At 43.1% G+C, this 26,730-nt stretch overlaps 1 protein-coding gene and 1 non-coding gene across 8 annotated transcripts in view; one reads left to right on the plus strand and one right to left on the minus strand.

Moving 5' to 3' along the window:
- Positions 1–26,730, minus strand: part of LOC129033625 (zinc finger protein 620) — a 47,375-nt gene that overhangs the window by 12,847 nt on the left and 7,798 nt on the right. For 2 of the 7 annotated variants that reach the window (XM_054482424.2, XM_054482423.2), the window contains 2 exons: positions 24,740–24,869; positions 2,458–2,530 (listed from right to left, as the gene is read on the minus strand). In XM_054482424.2, coding sequence (XP_054338399.1) covers positions 2,458–2,530; positions 24,740–24,869 — 203 coding nt within the window. Of the gene's footprint in view, positions 1–2,457; positions 2,531–2,695; positions 5,855–20,510; positions 24,870–26,730 lie in introns of those variants that run through there. The other 5 variants (XM_063661267.1, XM_063661269.1, XM_054482425.2 and 2 more) reach the window with 4 other exon arrangements.
- LOC129034291 (U5 spliceosomal RNA) lies at positions 9,622–9,733 on the plus strand. The gene has a single exon (XR_008501797.1). It is a non-coding gene; the product is annotated as a U5 spliceosomal RNA (small nuclear RNA).

Genomic DNA, 26,730 nt, shown 5'->3' on the forward strand with positions numbered 1-26,730 from the left:
CGAGACTGGGCAACCTTGTCTGTAGGAAAAAGAAGATAGCCAAGCACAGTGGTCTGTACCTGTAGTCTCAACTTGTCTCAACTCCTTGGGAGGATCACTTAGGCCTGGGAGGTGCAGGCTGCAGTGAGCTGTGATTGCACCACTGCACTCAGCCTGGGAGACAGAGTAAGATTGTCTCAAAAGAAAAAAAAAAAAAAAAAAAGCTGCAGTGGCTAAATTCATATAAGACAATGCAGATAGGTAGACAGTCCATATTCTGGGCCATAAAAGAAAGCTCAATAAAATCAAAATGATTCAAGTCATACAAAGTATGTTTTCTGACTGTAATGCAACTAATATCACAGAAAGACTCCTGGAAAATCCCCAAATATTTGTAAAGTCAGTAGCACACTTCCATAAGAGAATGTACAAAGTATTTTGAACGAATGAAAATGAAAACACCATGTACTAGAATTTGCGGGATAATGCTAAAGTGGTACTTGGGAGGAAATGTATAGCACTAAATGCCTATTTTACAAAACAAAAAAAAAGATCTCAAATCTGTGACTTCAGCTTCCCCCTTAAAACTAAAAAAAGAATAGCAAATTTAACACAAAATAAATATAAAAAAGACATTAAAGATCAAAGTGAAAACTAATGACATAAAACACAAAAGTAATGAAACCAGAAGCTAGTTCTTAAAGAAAAATGAATAAAATTCATAAACCTCTAGCCAGTGACCAGAAAAAAAGAAAGAATACACAAATCATTAATATTAGTAATAAAAGAAGTGACATCACTACAGATAATAAAAGATAAGGACATATTATGAACAACTTTATGTGAATAATTTCTACAACTTAGATAAAAATGGATAAGTTCCTTGAAAGGCACAAGTTACCAAAACTCATTTAAGCTGGGCATAGTGATGCATGCCTGTACTCCCAGGTACCTGGGAGGCTGAGTGGGGAGGATCGCTTGAGCCCAATTTGAGGTCAGCCTGGGTAACATAGAGAAAACCGTGTCAAAAAATAAAAATCAATCAATAAATAAAAAGAGACAGATAACCAGAGTAGCCCCTATATCTACCAAAGGACTCAAAACTGTACTTAAAAACCTTATCAGAAAGAAAACTCCATGCCTAGATAGCTTCACTGTTGAATTCTACCAAACATTTAAGGAAGAAATGCAGTCAACTCTACATAAATTCTTCCAAAACATTAAAGAGGAGGGAATATTTCTCATTCTATGGAACAAAGACATCACAAGAAAACTGCAAATCAATACCTCATAAACATAGATACAGAAATTCTAAATAAAATTTTAACAAATTAAATTCAATATATAGTACTAATAAAAGAATAATACACCATGACGAAGTCGGTTTTATCCCAATGCAGAGTTGGTTTAATATTTGAAAGAAAAATAATGTAATTCACCACATTAACAAAGAGAGGCTGGGCATGGTGGTTCATGCCTGTAATCCCAGCACTTTGGGAAGCCAAGGCGGGGGAATCACGAGGTCAAGGGATCGAGACCATCCTGGCCAACATGGTGAAACCTGGTCTCTACTAAAAATACAAAAATTAGCTGGGCGTGGTGGCGCGTGCTTTTAGTCCCAGCTACTCGGGAGGCTGAGGAAGGAGAATCGCTTGAACCCCGGAGATGGAGGGTGCAGTGAGCCAGGATCGTGCCACTGCACTCCAGCCTGTCGATAGCGCAAGACTCCATCTCAAAAAAAAAAAAAAAAAAAAAAAAGAGAAAAATCATATGGTCATCTAAATAGACACAGAAAAAGCATTTGTCAAAATCCAACATCCATTCCTATAAAAACTCTCACCAAAGTAGTAATAGAAGAGAATGCCTGATAAAGGACATTTACAAAACAAAACAAAACAAAAAAGCAAGAAACCTACAGTGAACATCAGTCTTCAGTGTGAAAGATTGAATGCTTTCACCTTAAAAGCATAAATAAGACAAAGATATCTGCTCTCACCACTTCTGTTCAATATTGAAATAATGCTTCTAGCCAGGGCAGTAAGGCAAGACAAAGTAAAATAAAAGGCATCCAGACTGGAAAGAAAGGAGTAAAACTATCTTTACTTATAGATGACCTATGTAGAAAATACAATGGAATCTACAAAACAGTTACTAGAATTGCTATACTGAAGAAATAAATACTTCTCCAAGCCTGCGGACTAGGGTGAAAGGGGTCTTTATTGGATGTAACAATGCAGATTTCCACATTTCATAATTTTTATTTTTAAGCTGGCTTCAACTGCCAAATCCCAACCAATCCTCCCACACTCACTAGTTTTCTAGTCTTAATTTGGGCATTCTCACCTCTCCATCCCTCTCATAGTGACAGATGCACAATGGAAGCCACTGGCCTACACAACTCAAGATCTGAATGCAGAAGTGACACCTGCTCTCTCCTGACATAGCAGGGTGGGAGGGAGGGAGAGGATGCTCACTCACCTGGCGCCAAGCGGTCTGGAACATGGCTGGCGTCCCAGCTTCACACACTGCCTCGGGGTTCGGAGAAGTGAAACTGAAGAGAAAATAAAGACGCACCGGTGAGATTGATGCTACCTCGCACCCCGCAAATGCCCTCTGTGCGACTTGGGCCCCTCTCCGTTCCGCCAACCCCTCACCCCACAAAGCAAAGGGGTTGGAAAACCAGGCAGAACAAGCCCCAGGGAAACCAATCAGTTACCCGGACCGCGAACCTCTTCTGCTCCCACCGCGAATCCCGCGCGGCGCAGGCGCAGATAAAGCGTGGAAATTCCACCTGCCGCCGACACTGGGGAAAGCTTGAGACCCTCCGCCGGAAGTGCGTTTTCCATGCCCCTCCTCTCTAGGAACCTGGGAAGTTGCCAGTCTCTGTGGTTTCCTACCCCAGCCGCCAGCGCCAGTGTCCTTACTACCGGAGACAACACGGGCCCGAGCGGGCGACCCCAGGCGGGGGTCCTGCAGCGCCCACACCTGGTAGCTCCTTCGGGGCATGACGTCTGGCCAGCTCACAGAATGGTTACTATCCTGGGTATTATTCGTGCTTATCTGGCATTTGCCACTCTGGGTGTCCTTCCAGATAATGAAGGGACCATCGCGCCCTTCACATGCGCCAAAGCTATCAGGATTGTGTGGGTGCGCTGCAGTGGGAAAAGTGGGTGTGGGGAAAGTCGGACCCATCACTCAGAAGGCCGAATGTGTATGGACTACGTAGGTCCAGAAACCCAGCTGCACCGCTTACTGGTTGTGTGACCTGCAGCAAGTTTCTTTGCCCCGGTTTCCTTGTCTATTAAATGGGTATTACGATGGTGGTACCAACCTCTTGAGGCTGTTCACGGTTAATTCATTAAATTAGTTAATTGATAGGCAAATTATTTACAGTTGTGCCTGGCACATAGTATGTGCCCGTGAGTTTGTATTGTTTTGCTTTCCAATTGTGTTTTTTGAAGACAAAAAATAGGTGCTGCTGGGACTCCAATATGTGGCGTGCTTTAGGGAAATAGCTTTTTTTTTTTTAAAGACAATTTTCGAAGTTTAGCGAAAGGGCTACTAACATTTGGCTTAGAGCCCTTTCCTGCCCTGTACTGGGATGTGTGTCCAGGCCCAGCCTGGAGACAGATTTTAGTTATTCCTTCCACAGGAATTAGATTTATCCACCACCTCCAAAACAAGTCCTGCCATGGAGAGTATATTATGTATCTACTGCTGGATAATAAACTACTCTAATACTTTGTGGCTAAAAACAATAAACATTGTTATCTTTGACAGTTTCTGTGGACCCAGAATTCAAGAGCAGCTTGGCTGGGTGGTACTGGTTGAGGGTCTCTGCTGAGGTTGCAGTCAGGTGTCATGTGGGGCTGAAGTCATCTGAAGCTTGACTGAATTTGGAGGATCCACCTCCAAGGTGGTTTACTCACATGGCTGTCAAGTGGGTGCTGGTTGTTGGCAGGAAGCCTCAGTTCCTTCCCATGTGAGGGTTTTCACAACATGGCATGTAGCTTTCTCCCAAAGTGAGCAATCCAAGAGGCCAAGGCCAAAGCTTTTATGACCTAGTTTTGGAAATCATGCACCATGATTTCCTCAATACATTCTCCTCAGATTAGTCATGATCCAGTGTGGGATGAGATACACAAGGGTTTGAACGCCAGGATATGAGAATCATTGGGAGCCACTGTGGGGCCACCTAGCACAGAGATTTTAACTGTCACAGAAACAGTTCATTTTATAAAATCTATAGTATTCTTACTTTAAAGTTTATGCACAGCAATTGTTTTAGATAATTAGATTTCCAGAAACAATGGCATGACAAGGACATACATGTGCATACTGTTCCTTCACTAAACCTATTAAAATGAACATTTACCATGAATGAACATGCATATGTGGGTGCACATAAATATACATACATATACACCACAAATTCTAAACAGTATTAGCCAGTGGAAAAAAACATGATAAATTGGACTTAATCAAAGTTAAATCTTCGCTTTTCAGAAGATACTTTTAGAGAATGAAAAGACAAGCCACAGACTGGGAGAAAATATTGAAAATATTTTATAAAAGACTTGTTTCCAAAATATATAAAGGACTCTCAAAACTCACTCATAAGAAAATAAACCAATTTTTAAAAATAGGCAAAAGATTTGAACAGATACTTCACCAAAGAAGATATATGGAAAGCAATTAAATATTTGAAAAGATGCTCAACATTGTTAGTCATTAGAGAAATGCAAATTAAAACCGCAATGAAACAGTATTACACACTTATTAGAAAAGCTAAAAGTAGAGACAACATCAAGTGTAGGCAAAGATGTATCAGAAGTGGAACCCATACAATACTGATGGAAATGAACAATGGCACAGTCTCTTTGGAAAAACTTTGAAGATTCTTTAAAAATTAAATATACACCTACGTTATTATCTAGCCATTTCACTCTTGTTATTTACCCAAGAGAAATGAAAACATATGTCCTTACATTACAAAGACTTGCATACAAATTTTCATAACAGCTTTACTTATAATAGCCAAAAACTGGAAACAATTCAAATGGCCATCATTTGAGTTAAATTGTGGCATATCCATACAGTGGAATACTACTCAGTAATAACAAGGAATGAACTACTGATATATATGCAACAACATGGGTGAATCTCAAAATAATTCTGTGGTGTGAAAGACATCACACCAAAAAAAATAATATGGCAAAACTTATCAAATTTTACACTTTATGCATGGCTTATTGTATGTCAGTGATACCTCAATTTAAAAAATATATACATACTAGAAAGACAACATAATCTTAAAATGGGTTGTGTCCTTAAATCTAACCCTAGTTCTAATCCTGATACGACAAGCTTGAAGGAAAAAGCCATTCATCGGGGAGGAGAATCTGCAGGCTGAAAGTGCTCTCTAAATTCTAGGAAATTTTAATGGGGAAAAACCAGCAACAAGACATATCCTAGTGAAATTACAAAAATTTAAGATTTAAAGTTCTGCAAATTTCCAGACTGAAAAGGAAGCAAAATCAGGCTGCCTCAGACTTCTTCTTGGCAACATTAGATGCCAAGACACACACATGGAGCAGGGTCTGGAGTAATGCTTCTCAAACCTTAGTGTGTCCACAAAGTCACCTGGTAGCATTGTCAAAGAGTAGAGTTTGATTCAGTGAGCTTGTAGTTCTGATAAATCTCCCAGGTGATGCCAATGCTGCTGGTCTTCAGGTGACAATTTGAGTAGCAAAGGTCTACAAAAGTGGTTATTTGGCTGGGCGCGGTGGCTAACACCTGTAATCCCAGTACTCTGGGAGGCTGAGGCAGGTGGATCACCTGAGGTCAGGAGTTTGAGACCAGCCTAGCCAATATAGTGAAACCCTGTCTCTACTAAAAATACAAAAAAGAATTTAGCTGGGCATGGTGGCACATGCCTGTGATCCCAGCTACTCAGGAGGGTGAGGCAGGAGAATTGCTTGAACTTGGGAGGTGGAAGTTGCAGTGAGCCAAGATCACGCCACTGCACTCCAGCCTGGGTGACAGAGCAAGACTCCATCTCCAAAAAAAAAAAAAAGGTGGTTCTTTGTAGAATCACCTTATAATTACCTAGGGAGTTAAAAAAAAAAAATACTGATACCTGGGACCTACTCCCAGAGATTCTGAAATAATTGGTCTAGGATTCAGCCTAGGCATTGGTATTAAAAAACAAAAACAAAAACACAACACCCCAAGTGGTTCTAATGGGCAGTTGGGTTAAGAGCCTCTGGTATGGAGTGTTGAGGGAAATGAACTTAGTCTAAGAAGTATATGCTCAACATGCTACGGTCTTTCTAGAGTACCTATCAGTATACAACAGCCCCTTGACTGCCTCCTCACCAACAGCAGTGAGTCCCAGATAGCTGTGTAAATACTGTGTAATTCTGCTCCCCCACCCATAGTTGAATTAATCAAGAATGAATATATGATCTGAGTGGGGCCAAACCACACTCTCTCCCTGTAATTAGGAGTTGAGATAACGAACAGTCATTCCTTAGCAGGGTCTAACTGTAGACAGCCCTACTCTTGAACAAGTGTCTTTTTTTTTCTTTTTGAGACAGAGTCTTGCTGTGTCACCCAGGGTGGAGTGCAATGGTGCGATCTTGGCTCACTGCAACCTCCACCTTTGGGATCAAGTGATTCTCCTGCCTCAGCCTCCCAAGTAGCTGGGATTACAGGCACCCACCACCACACCTGGCTAATTTTTGTATTTTTAGGAGAGAGGGGGTTTCATCATGTTGGCCAGGTTGGTCTTGAACTCCAGGTGTGAGCCACTGTGCCTGGCCTTGAACAAGTGTCTTCTGAATGTTTAGTTTCTGGTACAGAATGAATCAGAATTCAAGGCAATCTTGGAGCTTAAGTTTTTTTCCACACTCCATCCATTTATACAGCTGCCATCATCACTGTGGAGTTTTCTGATGCTAAAGAAGGTGGGTGTTCTGGCCAGGCAGGTGTTTCATGCCTGTAATCCCAGCACTTTGGGAGGCAGAGACGGGCCAATCACTTGAAGCCAGGAGATCGAGACTGGCCTGGCCAACATGGCGAAACCCTGTCTCTATTAAAAATACAAAAATTAGGCCGGGCGCGGTAGCTCACGCCTGTAATCCCAGCACTTTGGGAGGCCAAGGCGGGTGGATCACAAGGTCAGGAGTTTGAGACCAGCCTGGCCAATATGGTGAAACCCCGTCTCTACTAAAAATATAAAAATTAGCTGGGCATGCTGGCAGGCACCTAGAGTCCCAGCTACTCGGGAGGCTGAGGTAGGAGAATCGCTTGAACCTTGGAGGTGGAGGTTGCAGTGAGCTGAGCTCGTGCCATTGCACTACAGCCTGGGCGACAGAGTGAGACTCTGTCACAAAAAAAAAAAAAAAAAAAAAATACAAAAATTAGCCAGGTGTGGTGTGGTGATGCACACCTGTAATCCCAGCTACTCAGGAAGCTGAGGCAGGAGAATTGCTTGAACCCGGGAAGCAGAGGTTGCAGTGAGCCAAGATTGTACTACTACACTTCAGCCTGGGTGACAGCATGAGACTCCATCTCAAAAAAAAAAAAAAAAAAAAAGAAGGTGGGTGTTCTGATTAAAAGCTTGTCCACTCCCCTACATGGTGTACGGTTTCTCCCCATGTGGATTTTCTGGTGCTGTGAAAGCTCTGACCTATATTTAAAGGCTTTTCTACATTCTTTACAATTGTATGATATCTTCCCAGGGTAAATTCTCTGATGTTGGTGAAAGACTGACCTTAGTTTGAAAGATCAGCTTCACTCACCACATTCATTACATCTGTTCTATATGAACTCTCAGATTTGTAACAAGGTGCATGCTGTCACTAATGATTTTACCTAATTTCTTACACTTCTCTTCTGAACAGTGGAGGGACCTATATTGCCTGACTGATACATCTATGAAACCTCTCTTCTTTGTCTTTTTCTTCCTTGTGCAATGACCCTGCTGCCACTCTAAGCTGCCCTAATGGTCAGAGTGCTAGACTGCATCCCTTGCTGATGTCAGTCCTTGGGGTTCTATTTCTTCACAAGTTGGCAACTGTGGATTAGTCCCTTAATGACAATTCTGGTCTTATCTGGTGATATAACAAAAAGAAAAGACAAGGCCAGACATGGTGGCTTGCACCTGTAATCACAGTACTTTGGGAGGCCGAGGCAGGCAGATCACTTGAGGTCAGGAGTTTGAGACCAGCCTGGCCAACATGGCAAAACCCCATCTCTACTAAAATACAAAAACTAGCTGGGCATGGAGGTGTGTGCCTGTGGTTTCAGATACTTGGGAGGCTGAGGCACAAGAATCGCTTGAACCCAGGAGGCAGAGATTGCAGCGAGCCAAGATTGTACCATTGCACTCCAGCCAGGGTGACAGCAAGACTCAGAAAGAAAGAAAGAGGGAGGGAGGGAGAGAGGGAGGAAGGAAGGAAGGAAAAGGAAAGGAAGGAGGGAAGGAAGCGTCAAATTTCAATCATTAGCTGGGCTAGAGGAGAAAGTCAATCAAGTGTTACTAGGTTACTTTCTGAGTACATGGTTTCTTCCCAACAGACTAAAATGGCTGCATAAGGGCCAGAGGAAACAAGGACAGAGACCTAATGGGATCCCACAGAAAACTGAAGATGCTGGTAATTAACGGGATGGGTCAAAAGAGGAGCTATTTTGTTTCCAGAAGCAGAGCGACAAGAATTAAAGAGTGTAGAGGGAGATGAACAGGTCCCTTCCAGATGGGAAGGAGGTTAGAGAAAAGAGTGAGGTGGAAGAGGGAGAAGCAGCAGCAAGAGCATGGGAAGAAGAAACAGGATGTGCCTGGGTCTAGAGGAGAGGGCTAGGTAAGCAGCTGCAGCACCACACCAGATCCAGCAGGTTGAGAAGCACAGACCAGGAACCGAGGGTTCCAACACCCAACCAACGACTCTTACTTCCAGAAAATTCTATGTTCAAATATTACCCATGAAATATTCTGTGATAAGAGAGAAAATCTTCATCAGAAAGTTGGCTGATACCGAAAGCAGATAAGAAAGCTACTGGCTGCATAAGGAATATTCTTAGTTTTAGAATAAGGAATATTCTAAAATTCTTACAATTTTAGAAGGCTATTCTTTTCATTAATGAAGGCCATTAGTGGACTAATCAGATGACCTATAGCTGCAGCAAAGAGGATTCACAAGTAGATGCAGAAGGACTGTTGGGAAGTTTTCTTACCGAAATAGCCTTAAGTCCTAGGGCAGGGTCATTACTGGGAATGGAGTGCTTCAAGGTAATGGTGGGGCTGGATTGAAAGGCACTATGCTATAAAAGGATTCTGTATAGCTTGACTTGAAATTGGAACAGGCTGAAAATAAGAAGAAAAGCCAAAATATATGTTTCTGGATTTTTTTTATCTTGTTCAATTAATTTATTTCAAATGAAGAAAGCCAGTTTCTATCCAGTTACAATCATGAATTCCTCAGAGTTTATTTTTAGGTCAATATTTAGAAACAGCATTACATTTTCTCACAGAAACAATGAACAATAATGATTATGTTTGCTTCCAGGCTAGCTCACAGAAGCCTATATTCCTCTAATTGTAATGAAAACACATCTTTGTATTGAAAATAGTAGAAAATTATACTCTGGTTTCTCTTCAGATCATATAAATCTTTCACCTTTTACTAAAGATTTCCATGCAGAGGAACAACTCTGAGTCTTAAGATACCATCTCATGCCAGTTAGAATGGCGATCATTAAAAAGTCAGGAAACAACAGATGCTGGAGAGGTTGTGGAAAAATAGGAATGCTTTACACCGTTGGTGGGAGTGTAAATTAGTTCAACCATTGTGGAAGACAGTGTGGTGATTCCTCAAGGATCTAGAACTAGAAATACCATTTGACCCAGCAATCCCATTACTGGGCATATACCCAAAGTATTATAAATCATTCTACAATAAAAACACCTGCACACGTATGTTTATGGCAGCACTGTTCACAACAGCAAAGACTTGGCACCAACCCAAATGTCCATCAATGATAGACTGGATTAAGAAAATGTGGCACATATACACCATGGAATACTATGTGGCCATAAAAAAGGATGAGTTCACGTCCTTTACAGGGACATGGATGAAGCTGGAAACCATCATTCTCAGCAAACTATCACAAGATCAGAAAACCAAACACTGCCTGTTCTCACTCATAAGTGAGAGTTGAACAATGAGAACACATGGACACAGGGAGAGGAACATCACACACCAGGGCCTGCGGGGGGTGGGGGGCTAGGGGAGGGATAACATTAGGAGAAATACCTAATGTAGATGACGGGTTGATGGGTGCAACAAACCATCATGGCACGCGTATACCTACGTAACAAAACTGTACGTTCTGCACATGTAACCCAGAACTTAAAATATAATTTTAAAAATAGTAGAAAGTTTAATTCTCCCATTAAGTAGAAAAAGGCGTGTAGGGGGTGCTCTGTAATACTTGTCTGTGTAAGAGTGACCACTTTCATCCTTCATAGCAGCCATATAAAAGAAGAAAAACCTTTTGCATGACAAATTATTAAAACAAAGGACTGGTCATGGTGGTTCATGCCTATAATCCCAGTGCTTTGCAAGGCAGAGGCTGGAGGATCACTTGAGGTAAGGAGTTTGAGACCAGCCTGGCCAACATCGCAAGACCCTATCTCTTTTTATTTTATTTTATTTTTATTTTTATTTTTATTTTTTATTTTGAGACAAAGTCTCACTCTGTCACCCAGGCTGGAGTGCAGTGGCACAATCTCGGCTAACTGCAACCTCCGCCTCCCGGGTTCAAGCAATTCTCCTGCCTTAGCACCCCCTAGTAGCTGGGATTACAGGTGCCTGCCACCACGCCTGGCTAATTTTTGTACTTTTAGTAGAGACTGGGTTTCACCATGTTGGCCAGGCTGGTCTCAAACTCCTGACCTCAAGTGCTGCGCCCACCTCAGCCTCCCCAAGTGCTGGGACTACAAGCATGAGCCACTGTGCCTGGTGACCCTATCTCTTAAAACAAGCAAACAGACAAAAACAACAATAAACAAAGAGGAAAAGCAGGAAGGGAAGCTCACAGGTTCTCTCACTCCCCAAAACAGACACCTCTCAGGGCCTCTCTGCCAAGCAGCACCCAGGGATCTGGGCCCCATGGTATTCTCCTTGCTCCAGCAGAGATATCAGAACTTGCTTTGGGAATAAAATGTTTCTCAAGGAGAAAAAAAAGGAAGAGGAAAATGTGGGGAGTCAACCAGAGTTGATATCTGGAACTCTTTTCAGCCCATCTTCTGCCTTTAGCAAGTAGAGGAAGAACTGGAACACCCAGGAGAACAAGTGAGGCGGGATCTCAGGGAAAGTGGAGCACTCTACAAAAGGAGCCCAACTGTCTTACTCAGGAAGGAGCATAACACATGTGGCCCTGTGAGAGTGTGGGCTGAAAAAGTAGTAGTATCCCACCCACATGGTAGGAGTCTTAAGATCTCAAGAAAACAGGGATAGTGTAGGGACAGAGGGCTCAATTAGGGCACCAAAAAAATTTTCATTTCCCATTTTGCCCAAAGCAGAGCTTCTACTAGGGAACTGGGGACATCTGTTTCAATACTACAGAGAACCTAGGGCTCTCCCTGGCCAGCAGTCCCTGAGGCGTGTGAGCTGGGAAACTCAGCTCATGGAATTCTGAAAATGAGCTTATGAAAGATACCTCAGCCTATAAGAGGAAAGAAGCCAGGAAGCTCCAAAGTACAAAGGCTGAGTCCTAGAGAGGGCCTCATCCAGAGAAGCAACAGGACTATATCTCCCATACCATCTCTGTACAGGGTCTTCTGAGCAGGCATCAGCCTGGCCCATTGTTTGTAGGTGAAATAGAAAGTTGTATCCTTGATGGTCACTAGTTCCTGAAACAAAAGATTCCTACTCAAGCCCTGGGTGGGGAACGCGGGAAGGAGGCAGATGCGCTGTAGATAATTAGATGGCTAGATGAAGACCAAGATAGAAAATCAATAGTATACCCCAATATTCAGTTGCAAGATGGACAAGACCTATAGCACACACATGCACATGTGCACGCATGCACGCACACACACACACCCCTTCACTGAAAAACATAAAAGAAGAACTGAATAAATGACGAGAGAGAACATGTTCATAAGTGGAAAGCATTATTTTCCTAAAACTGTCATTTCTCATTTAATCTATAAGTCACTGCAATCCCAAAGGAAATAATTTTTTATTCTAAAGTTCTAAAGAATCTGGATTATGAAGCTTATACAGAGGGACAGATGAAAAGACTAGTAAGAATATTTTTGGGGGAAAAAGGAAATTTGCTGTACCCATATATCAATCCATACTATAACATTACAGTTATCATTTCCTGGCTGTCAGGAGATCAAGACCATCCTGGCTAACACAGTGAAACCCTGTCTCTACTAAAAAAATACAAAAAAAGTAGCCGGGTGTGGTGGCAGGTGCCTGTAGTCTCAGCTACTCGGGAGGCTGAGGCAGGAGAATGGTGTGAATCCAGGAGGCAGAGCTTGCAGTGAGCTGAGATCATGCCACTGCACTCTAGCCTGGGGAACACAGCGAGACTCCGTCTCAAAACAAAACAAAACAAAACAAAAAAAAATTAGCCAAGCATGGTGGTGCATGCCTGTCGTCCCAGCTACTTGGGGGACTGAGGCAGGAGGATCGCTTGAGCCCAGGAGGTTGAGGTGGCTGCAGTGAGCCAAGATCTCCCCACTCCACTCCAGCCTGGGTGACAAAGTGAGACCCTGTCAAGGAAAAAAAAAAAAAAAGAGGAGAGGAGGATTTGGCCTCCAAGGCATGGCATCATATAGGGAAATATTAATAGCTGTTTGTATCTCTTTATAAGCCCTCACCATTCCTAGGACCTTGTCCAGGGGGGCTGGACTGGTAAAGATGAATCTAACCATCTCCAGTCTGTGCTCCATCGCCATTCCCTCTAAAGTCCTTGTTAACACGGCAAGCTTTGACATACTGAGTGTTACCCTCCCCCAAGGGGAAGCCTACAAACTAGAGAAGTAGCCCAATTTCATACTCTCAAGTGCAGAGATGTATTAGCCAAGCTTATTATAATTTGGACTGAACTGTAAGAGGCAGGGTTCTTCCCCCACAGCTTGTTAACTGCTGTTAAGATATAAAGAACAGGCCGGGCGCGGTGGCTCATGCCTGTAATCCTAACACTTTGGGAGGCTGAGGTGGGGGGATCACGAGGTCAGGAGTTCGAGACCAGCCTGGCCAAATTGGCGAAACCTCGTCTCTACTAAAAATACAAAAATTAGCTGGGCGTGGTGGCACATGCGTGTAATCCCAGCTACTTGGGAGGCTAAGGAAGGAGAATCACTTGAACCCAGGGGGTGGAGGCTGCAGTGAGCCGAGATCATACCACTGTACTCTGGCTATGGGAGCAAGGCCCCCTCTCGGGAAAAAAAAAAAAAAAAAGATATAGAGAACGGGGAGTTTATGGAATGAGATGTGTCTGAAGGTGCTACTAAGAAATCTCAGCTTGGGAATATGATGGCTAGGGGCAGGGGCATTCAAGGAGAGGCAGGAAATACCCTACCAGAGACCTATTCTGGTAGAATAGGAGATTCCAGAGACTTATTAGGAGGAATGGCAGTAGTGACAGAATTAAAGGAGAAATCATGCAGCCACACAGTTGTTGTTACCACCAAGACAGCTTCCATATTGGAGTGGATATGAAAATACAAAAAAAAAAAAAAGGAGAGGAGTGGGGAGGGGAGGGATAACCAGAACTGAATCAAATGGAGAGCTATAGCCAGAGAGCCAGCCTTGCTACTGTTGAGTTGCTTGCACACATATATCCCAAACAGAAAGACCCAACTCACTCAGCTATGGCCAGAGGTGGCTGTTTACCCCAAAGACAGAGCCCCAAGGAAATCAGAGGAGACTATATCCCCATTTCCCTAACCCCACCAGCTCTTCCACCCACTGGCCAGTCACAAACTATCATCAGAGGAAGATTTGAATGCAGTCTGAGAGATCACTGAGAGCCAAAAAACGTTAATAGAGTATAACCAACACCAAGGCAGAATGAATTGTCAAAGATAAATTTATGAAAGCTTCCAGGCAGAAGAGAAAAAAAAAATCCTGAAGCTTCTCTCAACTCAGTTATCTCAGTTGTCAGGAGACATGGAGCAATAGAAATGAGGGAAAAGATTGTGATCTAATTAGCAACAGGCACCTTTTGGGTGTCTGATCAGCCCAGTTAACCACCCCCTCCCAAAGGATGGGGCCCTGGAAGCTTCATTTACATTACATGACCCAGCCCCCCGGGCCATAGGAGCAGACCAGAAGTGAACACCCAACCCAAACTGAGCAAATCCGATTCTCTCTCCCAAGAATTAGCAATTAAGTCTGAGAGATTCTAACTGAATTTGGGCTGGTCTCTGAAATGGAGTTGTAAACTTGGGACCTCTGGCAATTTCTGCCCTATGCCTAGGATCAGAGAAAGCAGGAAAGCAAAGAGCAAAAAAGGGATCAGAAGTGAGGAAAGAGCTGAGATTGAACCTGAGTGTGCTGCCTGTTGTTCCTGATTGCTTGGATTTTCCACGCTCCAGAACTTCTAGTTGCATTCTTGCCTTTGGGTGCCAGGGTACATGCAGAAATCCTCATAATAAATTAAGTGTATTTAAGTTAATTCAAGTAGGTTTCTGCTATTTTTAAACAGAATCCTAAATAGCACACTTAGCTAAGTCACTGTTAAAGGCAAAAGTCTGAAAACAACACAACTTAGTTAATAGCCATCCATCTATGTCTTTCCTGAAGAAAGTGGACATTCCTTATGCAAATCTTGAACTAGCAAGTAGAGGGGAGTATGAACTGTTTTTGCTCAAATTCTCACATAAATATTTGGGTTTCTTCCCACACTGACAACCAATTCTTCAGCTCTCTGGACACCAGCTAGGTGTCTAACAATTCAACTCTGGCACTAACTACCCAGAGTTAGCATCAAACCATACAGGTTAAAGCCTCAGTCCCACAAGACTGTCCCCACTTCAGATGCCAATCACAAGTTCTGGGCCACTGTACTTCTGTTCCCGTAACTCTCTTCTCATGTTTGATAATGTGCTAGAATAGCTCACAGAAATCAGGAAGGCACTTTACTTCCTATTACTGATTTATTATAAAGGACACAACTCAGGAACAGCCAAATGGAAGAGACACAAAGGGCAAGGTATGGAGGGAGGGGCATGGACCTTCCATGCACCACCCTTCAAGCACTTCCATGTGTTCACAAACCAGGAAGCTCTCTGAACCTCCTTGTTTAGGGTTTGTATGGAGGTTTCATTACATACGGATGATTGATTACATTATTAGCCATTGATGATTAGCTCAGCTTCCAGCCCCTCTCCCCTTCCCAGAGGTTGGAGGCTGGGGTTGAATGTTCCAGCCCTCTAATTATTCCTTGATCTTTCTGCCACCAGACCCCAACCCTAAGCTATCTCAGGGACCTCAGCTACCAGTCATCTCATTAGCATACAAAAGACACATCACTCTAGAGGTTGTAAGGGTCTCAGAAGTTCACGTGCCAAGAATTAAGACTGAATATTATAACAAAAGATGCTCTTATTACTAGGAAATTACAAGGATTTTAGCAGCTTTATGCCAGAAACTGGGGAAAAGGACAAATATATCTTTCTTATTGTATTACAGTACCACAGGGGGAAAAGTCAGTATGTTTAGCTATAACCATTTCACTTTCTGAAGAAATAGAAGGCCAGGTGCAATGGTTCATGCCTGTAATCAGAGCACTTTGGGAGGCCGAGGCAGACGGATCACCTGAGGTCAGGAGTTCAAGACCAGCCTGGCAAACGTTGGTGAAACCCTGTCTCTAGTAAAAATACAAAAATTAGCCAGACGTGGTGGCTCATGCCTGTAATCCCAGCTACTCAGGAGACTGAGGCAGGAGAATCGCTTGAATCCGTGAGGCGGAGGGTGCAGTGAGCCAAGATTGCGCCATTGCACTCCAGCCTGGGTGACAGAGTGAAATTCCATCTCAAAAAAAAAAAAAAGAAAAAGAAAAAGAAGAAATAGAAACTCCTTAGGGCCAGGCACGGTGGCTCACACCTGTAATCCCAGCACTTTGGGAGGCTGAGGTGGGCGGATCACAAGGTCAGGAGATTGAGACCATCCTGGCTAACCCGGTGAAACCCCATCTCTACTAAAAATACAAAAAATTAGCCGGGCGTGGTAGCAGTCGCCTGTAGTCCCAGCTGCTCGGGAGGCTGAGGCAGGAGAATAGCATGAATCTGGGAGGCGGAGCTTGCAGTGAGCCGAGGTTGCGTCACTGCACTCCAGCCTGGGCGACAGAGTGAGACTCCATCTCAAAAAAAAAAAAAAAAAAGAAACTCCTTGGAAGAGCACTATGTTGGAATTTCAGTGATAATGAGTTTATTTTTACACATCTGTTCCCACTGTGAAACTCATGGCCCCTATCAGAAAACACCTGAGTATTAAGTATCAGAAAACCGGGCATCATTAGTACCTGAATTAAAAAGAATGACAAATTATTCATCTATTTTCAGCACCTACTATAAGTACTGTGGAAGCTGTGTAATAACATTTGTGTAACAATGCAGTGGGGGAGGGGAACTCCTCTAAATACCTGTTCAATGAATAAAGAAAAAAATAAATGAGAAAATAAACTTCACCAGTCAAATCCATAAATCTCTGGGCTATGAAAAGTAGGCAGATCCATTTATTTTTCCCTACACTCCTTGCTTTCTTCTCCTCTTACAATTTGCTATCCTCCAAACCATACTTAGAAGCTCCTCTTTGATGAAGCCTGGCTAGTTGAGAGGTCTCTCATTCCCTCTTCCTTGCTATAATCCTCCCAGAACCCCTAAGGCCATTTCTGTTTAATGGTGCTTTGGAGAAGTAAATAGAACTAAAATTTTGTATATGTGTCTATGTCCAAAATATACAAAGAAACTAAATTCACTGTCATATTCCTACATTTTGACTGCTTTTCTTAGCAGTAATTCTGGGTTCTTTGCGTATTCTGCAAGATCTGACTACAGCTGGAAAATCAAATTTGGTTTTTGCTTTTTCTTCTCCTAAATTCTATGTATTGTACAAACCTTATCGAGGAATGAAAATAAAGTCCCCAACATCTCACCAACCATTTAATTTATCCCTATGCCAAGGTAACTTTTTGGGGTGGTGGAAATTTTCTAATTCCTTGCTTATACATTTATATTCATTTGTCAAGTCATCAACTGTACATCTTAAAAAGGGTGAATTTTACTGTATGTAGAGCGTATCTCAATAAACCTGACCAAAACCAAAAACAAAATCTCTCTATGCCCTCTCTTGCATACATAATTTTATGGTGTTAACATATTTTACTCTTTACTCAAACTCCTTAAGAGGCCTGGAAAGTCATGTCAGCAGGCCAGTCAACTATATATGTGTGCATATTTTTTATATATATATATATAAAATATATACACACACACTATATATATACAAACACATACCCACTACACACACACAGTATACACACACACACACACATATATGTGTGTGTGTGTGTGTATATATATATATATATATATATATATTTTTTTTTTTTTCCAGATATGTCACCCAGGCTGGAGTGCAATGGCATGATCTTGGCTCACTGCAACCTCCACCTCCCAGGTTCAAGCGATTCTCCTGCCTCAGCCTCCTAAGTAGCTGGGATTTCAGGCGCCCACCACCATGCCCGGCTAATTTTTGTGTTTTTAGTAGAGACGGGGTTTCACCATATTGGCCAGGCTGGTCTCAAACTGCTAAACTCAGGTGATCCACCCACCTCGGCCTCCCAAAGTGCTGGGATTACAGGCGTGAGCCACTGCGCCCAGCCTATATTATATATATTTTATAAAATATATATATAGTGGCTTGGTCTCACAACTCAACTCTAGCATAGCATCACATGATGCTTAGCATTATCCTTTTTTAAATTAAATTAAATTTAAAAAAATTATTTTTAGTAGAAACACAGTTCTCCTATGTTGCCCAGGCTGGTCTTGAACTCCTGATTTCAAGTGATACTCCTACCTTGGCCTCCCAAAGTATTGAGATTACAGGTGTGAGCCACCACATCTGGCTACAAACTTCCTTAACTTAAACACTCCTTTCTGGTAACTCCAAGTTCTTAGACCACACTTTGTTCTTCTAAACAATTACAAATTAAATAATCTCTGGCCCCGCACGGTGGCTCACGTGTGTAATCTTAGCACATGCCTGTAATCCCAGCACTTTGGGAGGCGGGGGCGGGCGGATCACTTGAGTTCGGGAGTTCGAGACAGGCCCAGCCAACATGGTGAAACCCTGTCTCAACTCAATCGCACCACTGCATTCCAGCCTGGGCAACAAAGCAAGACTCTGTCTCAAAAAAAAAAAAAAAAAAAAAAGAATCTCTGAACCCACCTATGACCTGTATTCCCCTGCTTCAAGATATCTTGCCTTTTGGGACCAAACCAATGTATAACCTCCATGTATTGATTGATGGCTTTTTGTGTAGCTTCTGCTTCCCTGAAATGTATAAAACAGAGTTACATTCTGACTGCCTCAGGACTACTTACTCAAGGTTTCCTGGGTTTGTGTTTTCTCCAGGCCATGGTCACTTCACATTGGCTCAGGTTAAACGTCTCTGAAATATTTTTCATAGTTTGTTTTTTTACAGTAAGTGCTGGGATTACAGGCATGAGCCACCGCGCCCGGCCACAAAGGTTTTTTTTAAAAAACCTTTGTTTTTTAAAAAACGCTACATTTTTAAAAAAACCTTTGTGGCTGGGCGTGGTGGCTCATGCCTGTAATCCCAGCACTTTGGGAGGCTGAGGCAGGCAGATCACCTGACGTCGGGAGTTTGAGACCAGCCTGACCAACATGGAGAAACCCTATCTCTACTAAAAATACAAAATTAGCCGGGCATGGTGGCGCATGCCTGTAGTTCCAGCTACTCAGGAGGCTGAGGCAGGAGAATTATTTGAACCTGGGAGGCGAAGGTTGTGGTGAGCCAAGATTGCGCCATTGCACTCCAGCCTGGGCAACAAGAGTGAAACTTCATCTCAAAAAATAATAAATAAATAAATAAACCTTTGCATGTCATTATACTGTCCTGACGCAGTGATTCTGAGAAGGGTCAGTCTCTAGGCAGTAGGCCAAACCAGTGAGATCATAATGTCTGGTAAGATCAGTGTCAGTCTGTTTTCTGTTGCTATAACAGAATATCACAGATTGGGTAATTTATAAAGAAAAGTTTATTTAGCTCATGGTTCCGAGGGCTGGGAACTGTGGAGGGGCCATATCTGGCCTTCTTGCTGTGTCATAACATGATGGAAAGCATCACATGGCAAGATGGCAAGAGCATGCATGTCAGCTCAGGTCTCCCTTCTTCTTCTTATAAAGCCATCAGTCCCATCATAGGGGCCCCAAGCTGATAACTGTGTCTAGTTCTAATCATCTCTTAAAAGCCCCACCTCTTAATACTGTTACAATAGGGATTAAGTTTCTTTCTTTCTTTTTTTTTTTTTTGAGACAGAGTCTCACTCTGTTGCCCAAGTTGGAGTACAGTGGCGTGATCTCAGCTCACTGTAACCTCTTCCTCCTGGGTTTAAGCGATTCTCCTGCATCTGCCTCCTGAGTAGCTGGGATTACAGGCGCCTGCTATCACACCCGGCTAATTTTTGTATTTTTAATAGAGATGGAGTTTCACCACATTGGCCAGGCTGGTCTCGAACTCCTCACCTCCCAAAGTGTTGGGAATACAGGCGTGAGCTACCGTGCTCGGCAGGGATTAAGTTCCAACGTGAGTTTTGGTTGGGATATTTAAACCCCAGCATTCTGCCCCTGCCAACTGACTCCAAACTCATGACCTTCTCACATACAAAATGCATTCATTCTATCCTACTGGCCCCAAAAGTCTTAATTCACTTAGCTATCAACTCAAACAGTCCAGAGTGTCATCTGAATCAGATATGGGCGTAACTCAAGGGATGATTCCTCCCGAAGTGATTTCTCTCCAGCTGTAAACCTGTGAAGTCAAAACAAGTTATCTACTCCCAAAATACAATGGTGAAACGGGCATAAGATAGACATTTCCATTCCAATGGGGGAAACAGGCAAGAAAAAAAGGGGTAACTGGTCCCAAGTAAGTCTAAAACCCAGCCAAAAAAAAGCCATTAAATCTTAAAACTTCAGAATGCTCTTTCAGTCCATGTGCAATCTTCTGGACACACTCAGAAGTTTGGGCCTCCAAAGCCTCAGGCAGCCCCACCCCTATGGCTTTGCTGGGCTGGGTCCACACTTCAGCTCTCTGAAGTCGGAGTCTCATGACCACAGCTCTTCCATGCTGGTATTGCACATTGGTAGCTCTATAGTTTGGGGGTCTTGGTGGCAGTCTTCTAGGCTGTGAGTTTTCCAGATCTTTCCACTCTACTTCCCTTTCAGTTGTAAGCTGTCTTTAAATCATCTCTTTCCTTTTATTTTACTGTAAGCAGTTCAAACTAGCCATGCAATAGCCTATATGCTTTTGCTGCTTAGACATTTCTTCCATCAGATATTCCAGTTCATCACTCTTAAATTCTGCCTTCCATAAAGCCTGGCACAGGCACAGCTCAGCCAAATTCTTTGCTACTTTATAACAAGGATGGCCTTTGCTCCAGTTTCCAATACCATTTTATTCAGTTCCATCTGAGACTTCATCAGAATGGCCTTTACTGTCCATATTTATATCAACATTCTTGTCATGATCACCTAAGTACAGTTGACCCTGGAACAACTCAGGGGTTATGGGCGCCAACCCCCATGCCATGTATAACTTTTAACTCCCCAAAAATGTAACTACTAATAGTCTACTGTTGACCAGAGCCTTACTGAAACATAGTCGATTAACACATATTTTTTATGTTATACGTATTAGACACTATATTCTTATAATAAACCTAGAGAAAATATTAAGAAAATCATAAGACAAATTATATTTAGTAAATAAAATTCACTATATTATATGGATCATCATAAAGGTCTGTATCCTTGTCATTTTGTTAAGCAGGCTGAGAAGGGGAGAGGAGGGGGACTGGTCTTGCCATCTCAGGGGTGACAGAGGCAGAAAGTCCATAAGTGGACCCACACAGTTGAAACCCAAGTTGTTCAAGGATCTACTGTAATCTCTAAGAAGATTCAGACTTTCCCTAGTCTTCTCTTCTAAGCCTTGGCCAAAATCACCCTTAATGCTCCATTAGATAATACAGGCTTTGTCTGACCTGATCTTCCAAATTTTTCAAGCCTCTACCCATTACTCAGTTCCAAAGCCACTTCTACATTTTTATGTAAATGTCAGAGCAGCAAACCTACTTATGGCTACCAATATTCTGTCTTGTTACATTTTGTGTGGCTCTAACTGAATACCACAGACTGGGTAATTTATACAGAATAGAGGTTTATTTAGTTCACAGTTCTGAAGGCTGAGAAGTCCAATATAAAGGTGCAGGCATCTGGTAAGGGCTTACTTGCTGCATCATGACATGGCAGGAGGCATCAAAAGGCAAGACAGAGCAAGCATGTGTCCCAGTTCTGGTTGCTCTTCCTCTCCTCATAAAGCCACCAGTCCCATCGTGGAGGCTCCACCCTGATGAACTTAGCTAATCCTAATCACCTCTTAAAGACCCCCCGACCCAGTACTGTTACAATGGGGATTAAGTTTCAACATGAATTTTGCTGGGGATATTCAAACGATAGCAATCTGCACACTAAAAACATTTCTTGGTGTCACCAAAACAGTTCTTTATAAAATTAATTTAAAAGTGCCACCAATAAAATTCAGATTTAATCATAGGGAAATCTGGAGTAGGTGTGAGGACATATCCAAGGGCCTGCATAGTAACTCATCAGGAATGGACTCACTTCTGAGGAACTACAGCAAGTCATGGTCAGGTTTCTCTTCTTTGCCTCTGGTGCTCACCAGTGTGATGCCAACAAGTTCCATCCATGTACAGCTTTAGAGATTACTATACTCAGGCATCTACCCTAAGGGGTACAAGTCCAAGTCACTTTTTGTACCTGCATATATGAGTGGGTACTGAAATTCAACAGATATGAAAAGGAATAGAGGCTGGACATGGTGGCTTATGCCTGTAATCCCAGCACTTTGGGAGGCTGAAGTGGGAGGATCATCTGAGTCCAGGAGTTTGAGACCAGCCTGGGTAACATGGCAAAACTCTGTCTCTACAAAAAATACAAAAATTAGCCGGGTGTGGTGGTGTATGCCCCCAGGGCTCAAGCAATCCTCCCACCTCAGCCCTCTGAGAAGCTGGGAGGCTGCACTACCTCCCAGCTTCTTGGGAAGCTGAGGTGGGAGGAATGCTTGAGCCCCGAAGGTCAACACTGCAGTGATCCATGATCACACTACTGCACTCCAGCCTGGATGACAGAGCAAGAACCTGTCTCAAAAAAAGGAAAATGAAAACAGAGAAGGAACCCAAATTGAAAAACCATATCCCCCTTCCAATAAAGCTCAAAGACATAATTTTACATTATTGCTATCAATGCCAACTCATCACTTCATTTTCTTTTTGCATAAACAGGACCCTCATAATTTTTTGTACTATCAAGGTAATAAAAAATTCCAAGTCTTACATTCTTTCAGTGAGCCTTGCCTCTGGTCCACCAAATGGCCCTCCTTAACTCCTGCAGGCCAGATGCAGTGGCTCATGCCTGTAATCCCAGCACTTTGGGAGACTGAGGCAGGTGAATCACCTGAGGTCAGGATTTTGAGACCAGCTTGGCCAACATGCTGAAACCCTGTCTCTACTAAAAATACAAAATTAGCGGGGCATGGTGGTGCATGCCTGTGGTCCCAGCTACTCGGGAGGCTGAGGCATGAGAATCACTTGAACCCTGGAGGCGGAGGTTGCAGTGAGCCAAGATCGCAGCACTGCAAACAGCCTGGGCAACAAGAGTGAAACTCCGGCCCCCCACCCCCCCCAAAAAAAACTCTTGAAAGCAATCATTGGACACTTTATCTGATTATGTTCTCCCTTAGGCTTTGCATTTCTCCTAGTCTCTAATTATAATGCCCCATCTCATCATAATCATAATGCCATATGCCCTAAACCCCAAAATGTTCTGCAAACTCTTCCAACTCCAGTAGCCCCAGAAGAGAGATGCAGATTGATAATACAGCCCAAATGTGGACACGATAAAGAATAAGTACTGCCATTTCCTGCCAGGGGCTAAAAGAAACTAATCAAACATGGTCCTTAAGTGTGAGAATTTAAAATGAAGTTAGGAAAACAGTAACAACTTATACAAGACAAGACCAGAGGAATATCAATAGACACAATCAGGAGACAAGTGGAATCCCTAACTTGAGGTGCAAAGGATGTTGAGAACGTGATGGGGCTTACAGGGAATGAGACAAAGGATTCGGGCTTTGAAGGGATGACTTCCCAGGAAAAGCGAGATCCTGAAAAAAATGTACTATTTGGACGGGTGAAGGGCTGGCCTTTTCAGATGAGGGAAGCAGCAGGAAGAAAGGCACAGAGGGAGGAAGTACCAGTGCATGTGAAGAAGATAAGGGAGGCCCTGGTGGGGCTGGGGCAGAGCAGGTATGTTGGGGAGGCAGAGGAGAGAGGATGGCGGAGGGACAGTAGGGCTTAACTGCAGATAGCCCTGTTCCATTGATGAGTTTCTTCCTAGTATGCCACTTCTGATGCTGAATGAAACTTGCATTCCATCTGAAGGCTTTCCCACACTCCTTACACTCATAAGGTTTCTCCCCAGTGTGAACTCGCTGATGCTGAACCAGAGTGATCTTTTGACTGAATGTCTTCCTACATTCCTGGCATTCATAGGGTTTCTCCCCAGTGTGGATTCTCTGATGCACTACGAAGCGGGAGCTACAACTGAAAGTTTTCCAACATTCATTACATTTGTAGAGTTGTTCCCCAGTGTGGAACCTCTGGTGCTGAAGAAATACTGAACTGCAGTGGAAGGCCTTGCCACACTCTTTACATTCATAAGGTTTCTCCCCAGTGTGGATTCTCTGATGCTGAATCAGAACTGAATTAGAACTCAAACTCTTCCCACACTCCTTACATTCATAGGGCTTCTCCCCAGTGTGAATTCGTTCATGGATGATGCAGTCATAGCTACACCTGAAGGCTTTCCCACATTCCTTACATTTAAATGGCTTCTCCTCAGTATGGATTCTCTGATGCCGAATCAGTTTTGAATTATAGCTGAAGGTTTTACCACAGTCAGTACATTCATAGGGCCTGTGTCCACCATGGAGCTTCTGATGCTGAAGAAGGTGGGAATTTTGACCAAAGGCTTGTCCACATTCCTCACATGAGTATGGTTTCTCTCCAGTGTGGATTTTCTGATGCCGTGACAGTTTTGAGTTATATCTGAAGGTTTTCCCACATTCTTTGCATGTGTAGGGCTTCTCATTAGTGTGAATTCTCTGATGCTGGTGAAAGTCTGAATGTGGGTTGTAGTAACTGCCACACTCACCACATTTATAAAACACCTGTTCTTTGGCAAAGCCCTGCTTTGTAATGAGATGTGTGCTGACACTACTTTCTTCCAATTTCCTGGCTATCTCCTCCCTTTCAATGGTGGAAGATTCATGATCCTGGACTGTCAAATCTGTGCAATCCCCTATCTTTATTTTATTCCCTGTATCATGTAGCTGTGACTTCTCTAACCTGTCCTTGAAGTCAGGGTGCTGGGGAACATCCATCAGCAGTCCCTCCACTATCAGTCTGTGGGACTCTGATTCTTTAGAAATGTTTAGCTGTGCAGTTTGTTCCTCATTCTTAGTCTTGGTTTTACCACCTAGCATGATAAAAAGAAAACACAAGAGTCCCTTATTTATTCCAGAAGGGAAAAGGGTTAATCAGTATCAGCTTGCCCTAGACACATGCATTTTTTTTTTTTTTTTTTTTTGAGTGGAGTTTCGCTCTTGTTGCCCAGGCTGGAGTGCAATGGCATGATCTCGGCTCACCACAACCTCTGCATTCCAGGTTCAAGTGATTCTCCTACCTCAGCCTCCCAAGTAGCTGGGATTACAGGCATGTGCCACCACATCTGGCTAATTTTTTGTATTTTTCATAGAGATGGGGTTTCTCCATGTTGTTCAGACTGGTCACGAACTCCTGACCTCAGGTGATCTGCCCACCTCAGCCTCCCAAAGTGCTGGGATTATAGGTGTGAGCCACCACGCCCACAAGACACATGAATTTTTTGAGAGAGACAGAGCCACCTGATGGTACCTCAAAGGGAAAGTAAACAAACTGGAGGTTGAGAAGGTAAGCAATCCCATATGGATGACAAAAACAGTGTGGATGGCAGAAGCTATTAATTGAGGCAAATGGTTAAAGAAAAATGGGAATGGGGTGAAGTTGCAGGAAGGGGAAGCAATGAAGAAAAGTAGAGGAAGCCAAAGGTGAGAAAAGCAATCTCTAAACCAGAGAAGAGAAAGATGGGTAGGCAGCTCTAGCACCACATAGTATCCAGAGGGCTGGGAGGTACTGTCTACAACAGTGGATCTCAAAGTCCAATCAAGGCATAAAACCTGTCAAAATACTTTAAAATATTCTGTAATGTTTAAATAAATGTTCTCTAGTTCTCTATCACAAGCCTGGCTGGACAGAAAGCAGTTTGTAGCACTGCTGCTTACAAAGGGTTCATGAGAAGACCACAATTTTAAAACCCAAGTGCTGTCCTTTGGGAGAGTGACCTCTGAAAGGAAAAAAGGCCCAGCCAAGAACCTGCCCATAATGGAGACGGCAGTTGGAGCAGGGGTATGGGGATCATGCTTTCACTGGTAGCACCACAACATAGAAACCTTTTTTGCCTGTCAAGCACCAAAGATCTGACAAATGAAACTTTCATCTTAGTGTTTTTTGAGGCTTGTTGACCATGACTCACATTTTGGATCCTAAAACAATACAGATATGCTCACACACACAAACACACAGCTGAAACCGAAACAAAACAATGTCCTTAAGAGTGATGTATTCATGCCAGGCGCAGTGACTCATGCCTGTAATCCCAGCACTTTGGGAGGCCGAGGCAGGTGGATCACCTGTCAGGAGTTCGAGATCAGCTTGGCCAACATGGCAAAACCCCGTCTCCACTAAAAATACAAAAAATTAGCCAGGTGTGGTGGCGGGCACCTGTAATCCCAGCTACTCATGAGGCTGAGGCATGAGAATCGGTTGAACCCAGGAGGCAGAGATTGCAGTGAGCCAACATTGCGCCACTGCGCTCCAGCCTGGGGGATAGAGCGAGACTCTGTTTCCAAAAAAAAAAAAAAAAAAAAGTGATGCATTCACAATAGACTTTATACTACTTTAGTCTTTATCTACACCTAATACAATGTAGTCTAATTTTTAAATGCTGGTAACAACTCACTGATGAGTTGCAACCCAGAGTTTAAAGAATATGCTTCTAGATCGTCAAGAACAGTGGTCTCAAATGGTGGTCCCTGGACCAGTATCATCTAGGAACTTGTTAGATATGCAAATTAATGGGGCTGGGTTTGGTGGTGTGTGCCAGTAGTCCCATCTAATTAGGAGGCAGAGGTGAAAGAATCACTTGAGCCCAGGAATTTGAGACCGGCCTAGGCAAAATAACAAGACCCTATCTTGAAAAAAAAGAAAAAGAAATGCAAATTCTCAGCCCCACAGCAGTC

This window comes from Pongo pygmaeus, chromosome 2 (genome assembly GCF_028885625.2).
Source record: "Pongo pygmaeus isolate AG05252 chromosome 2, NHGRI_mPonPyg2-v2.0_pri, whole genome shotgun sequence".
Classification (NCBI taxonomy): Eukaryota; Metazoa; Chordata; class Mammalia; order Primates; family Hominidae; genus Pongo; species Pongo pygmaeus.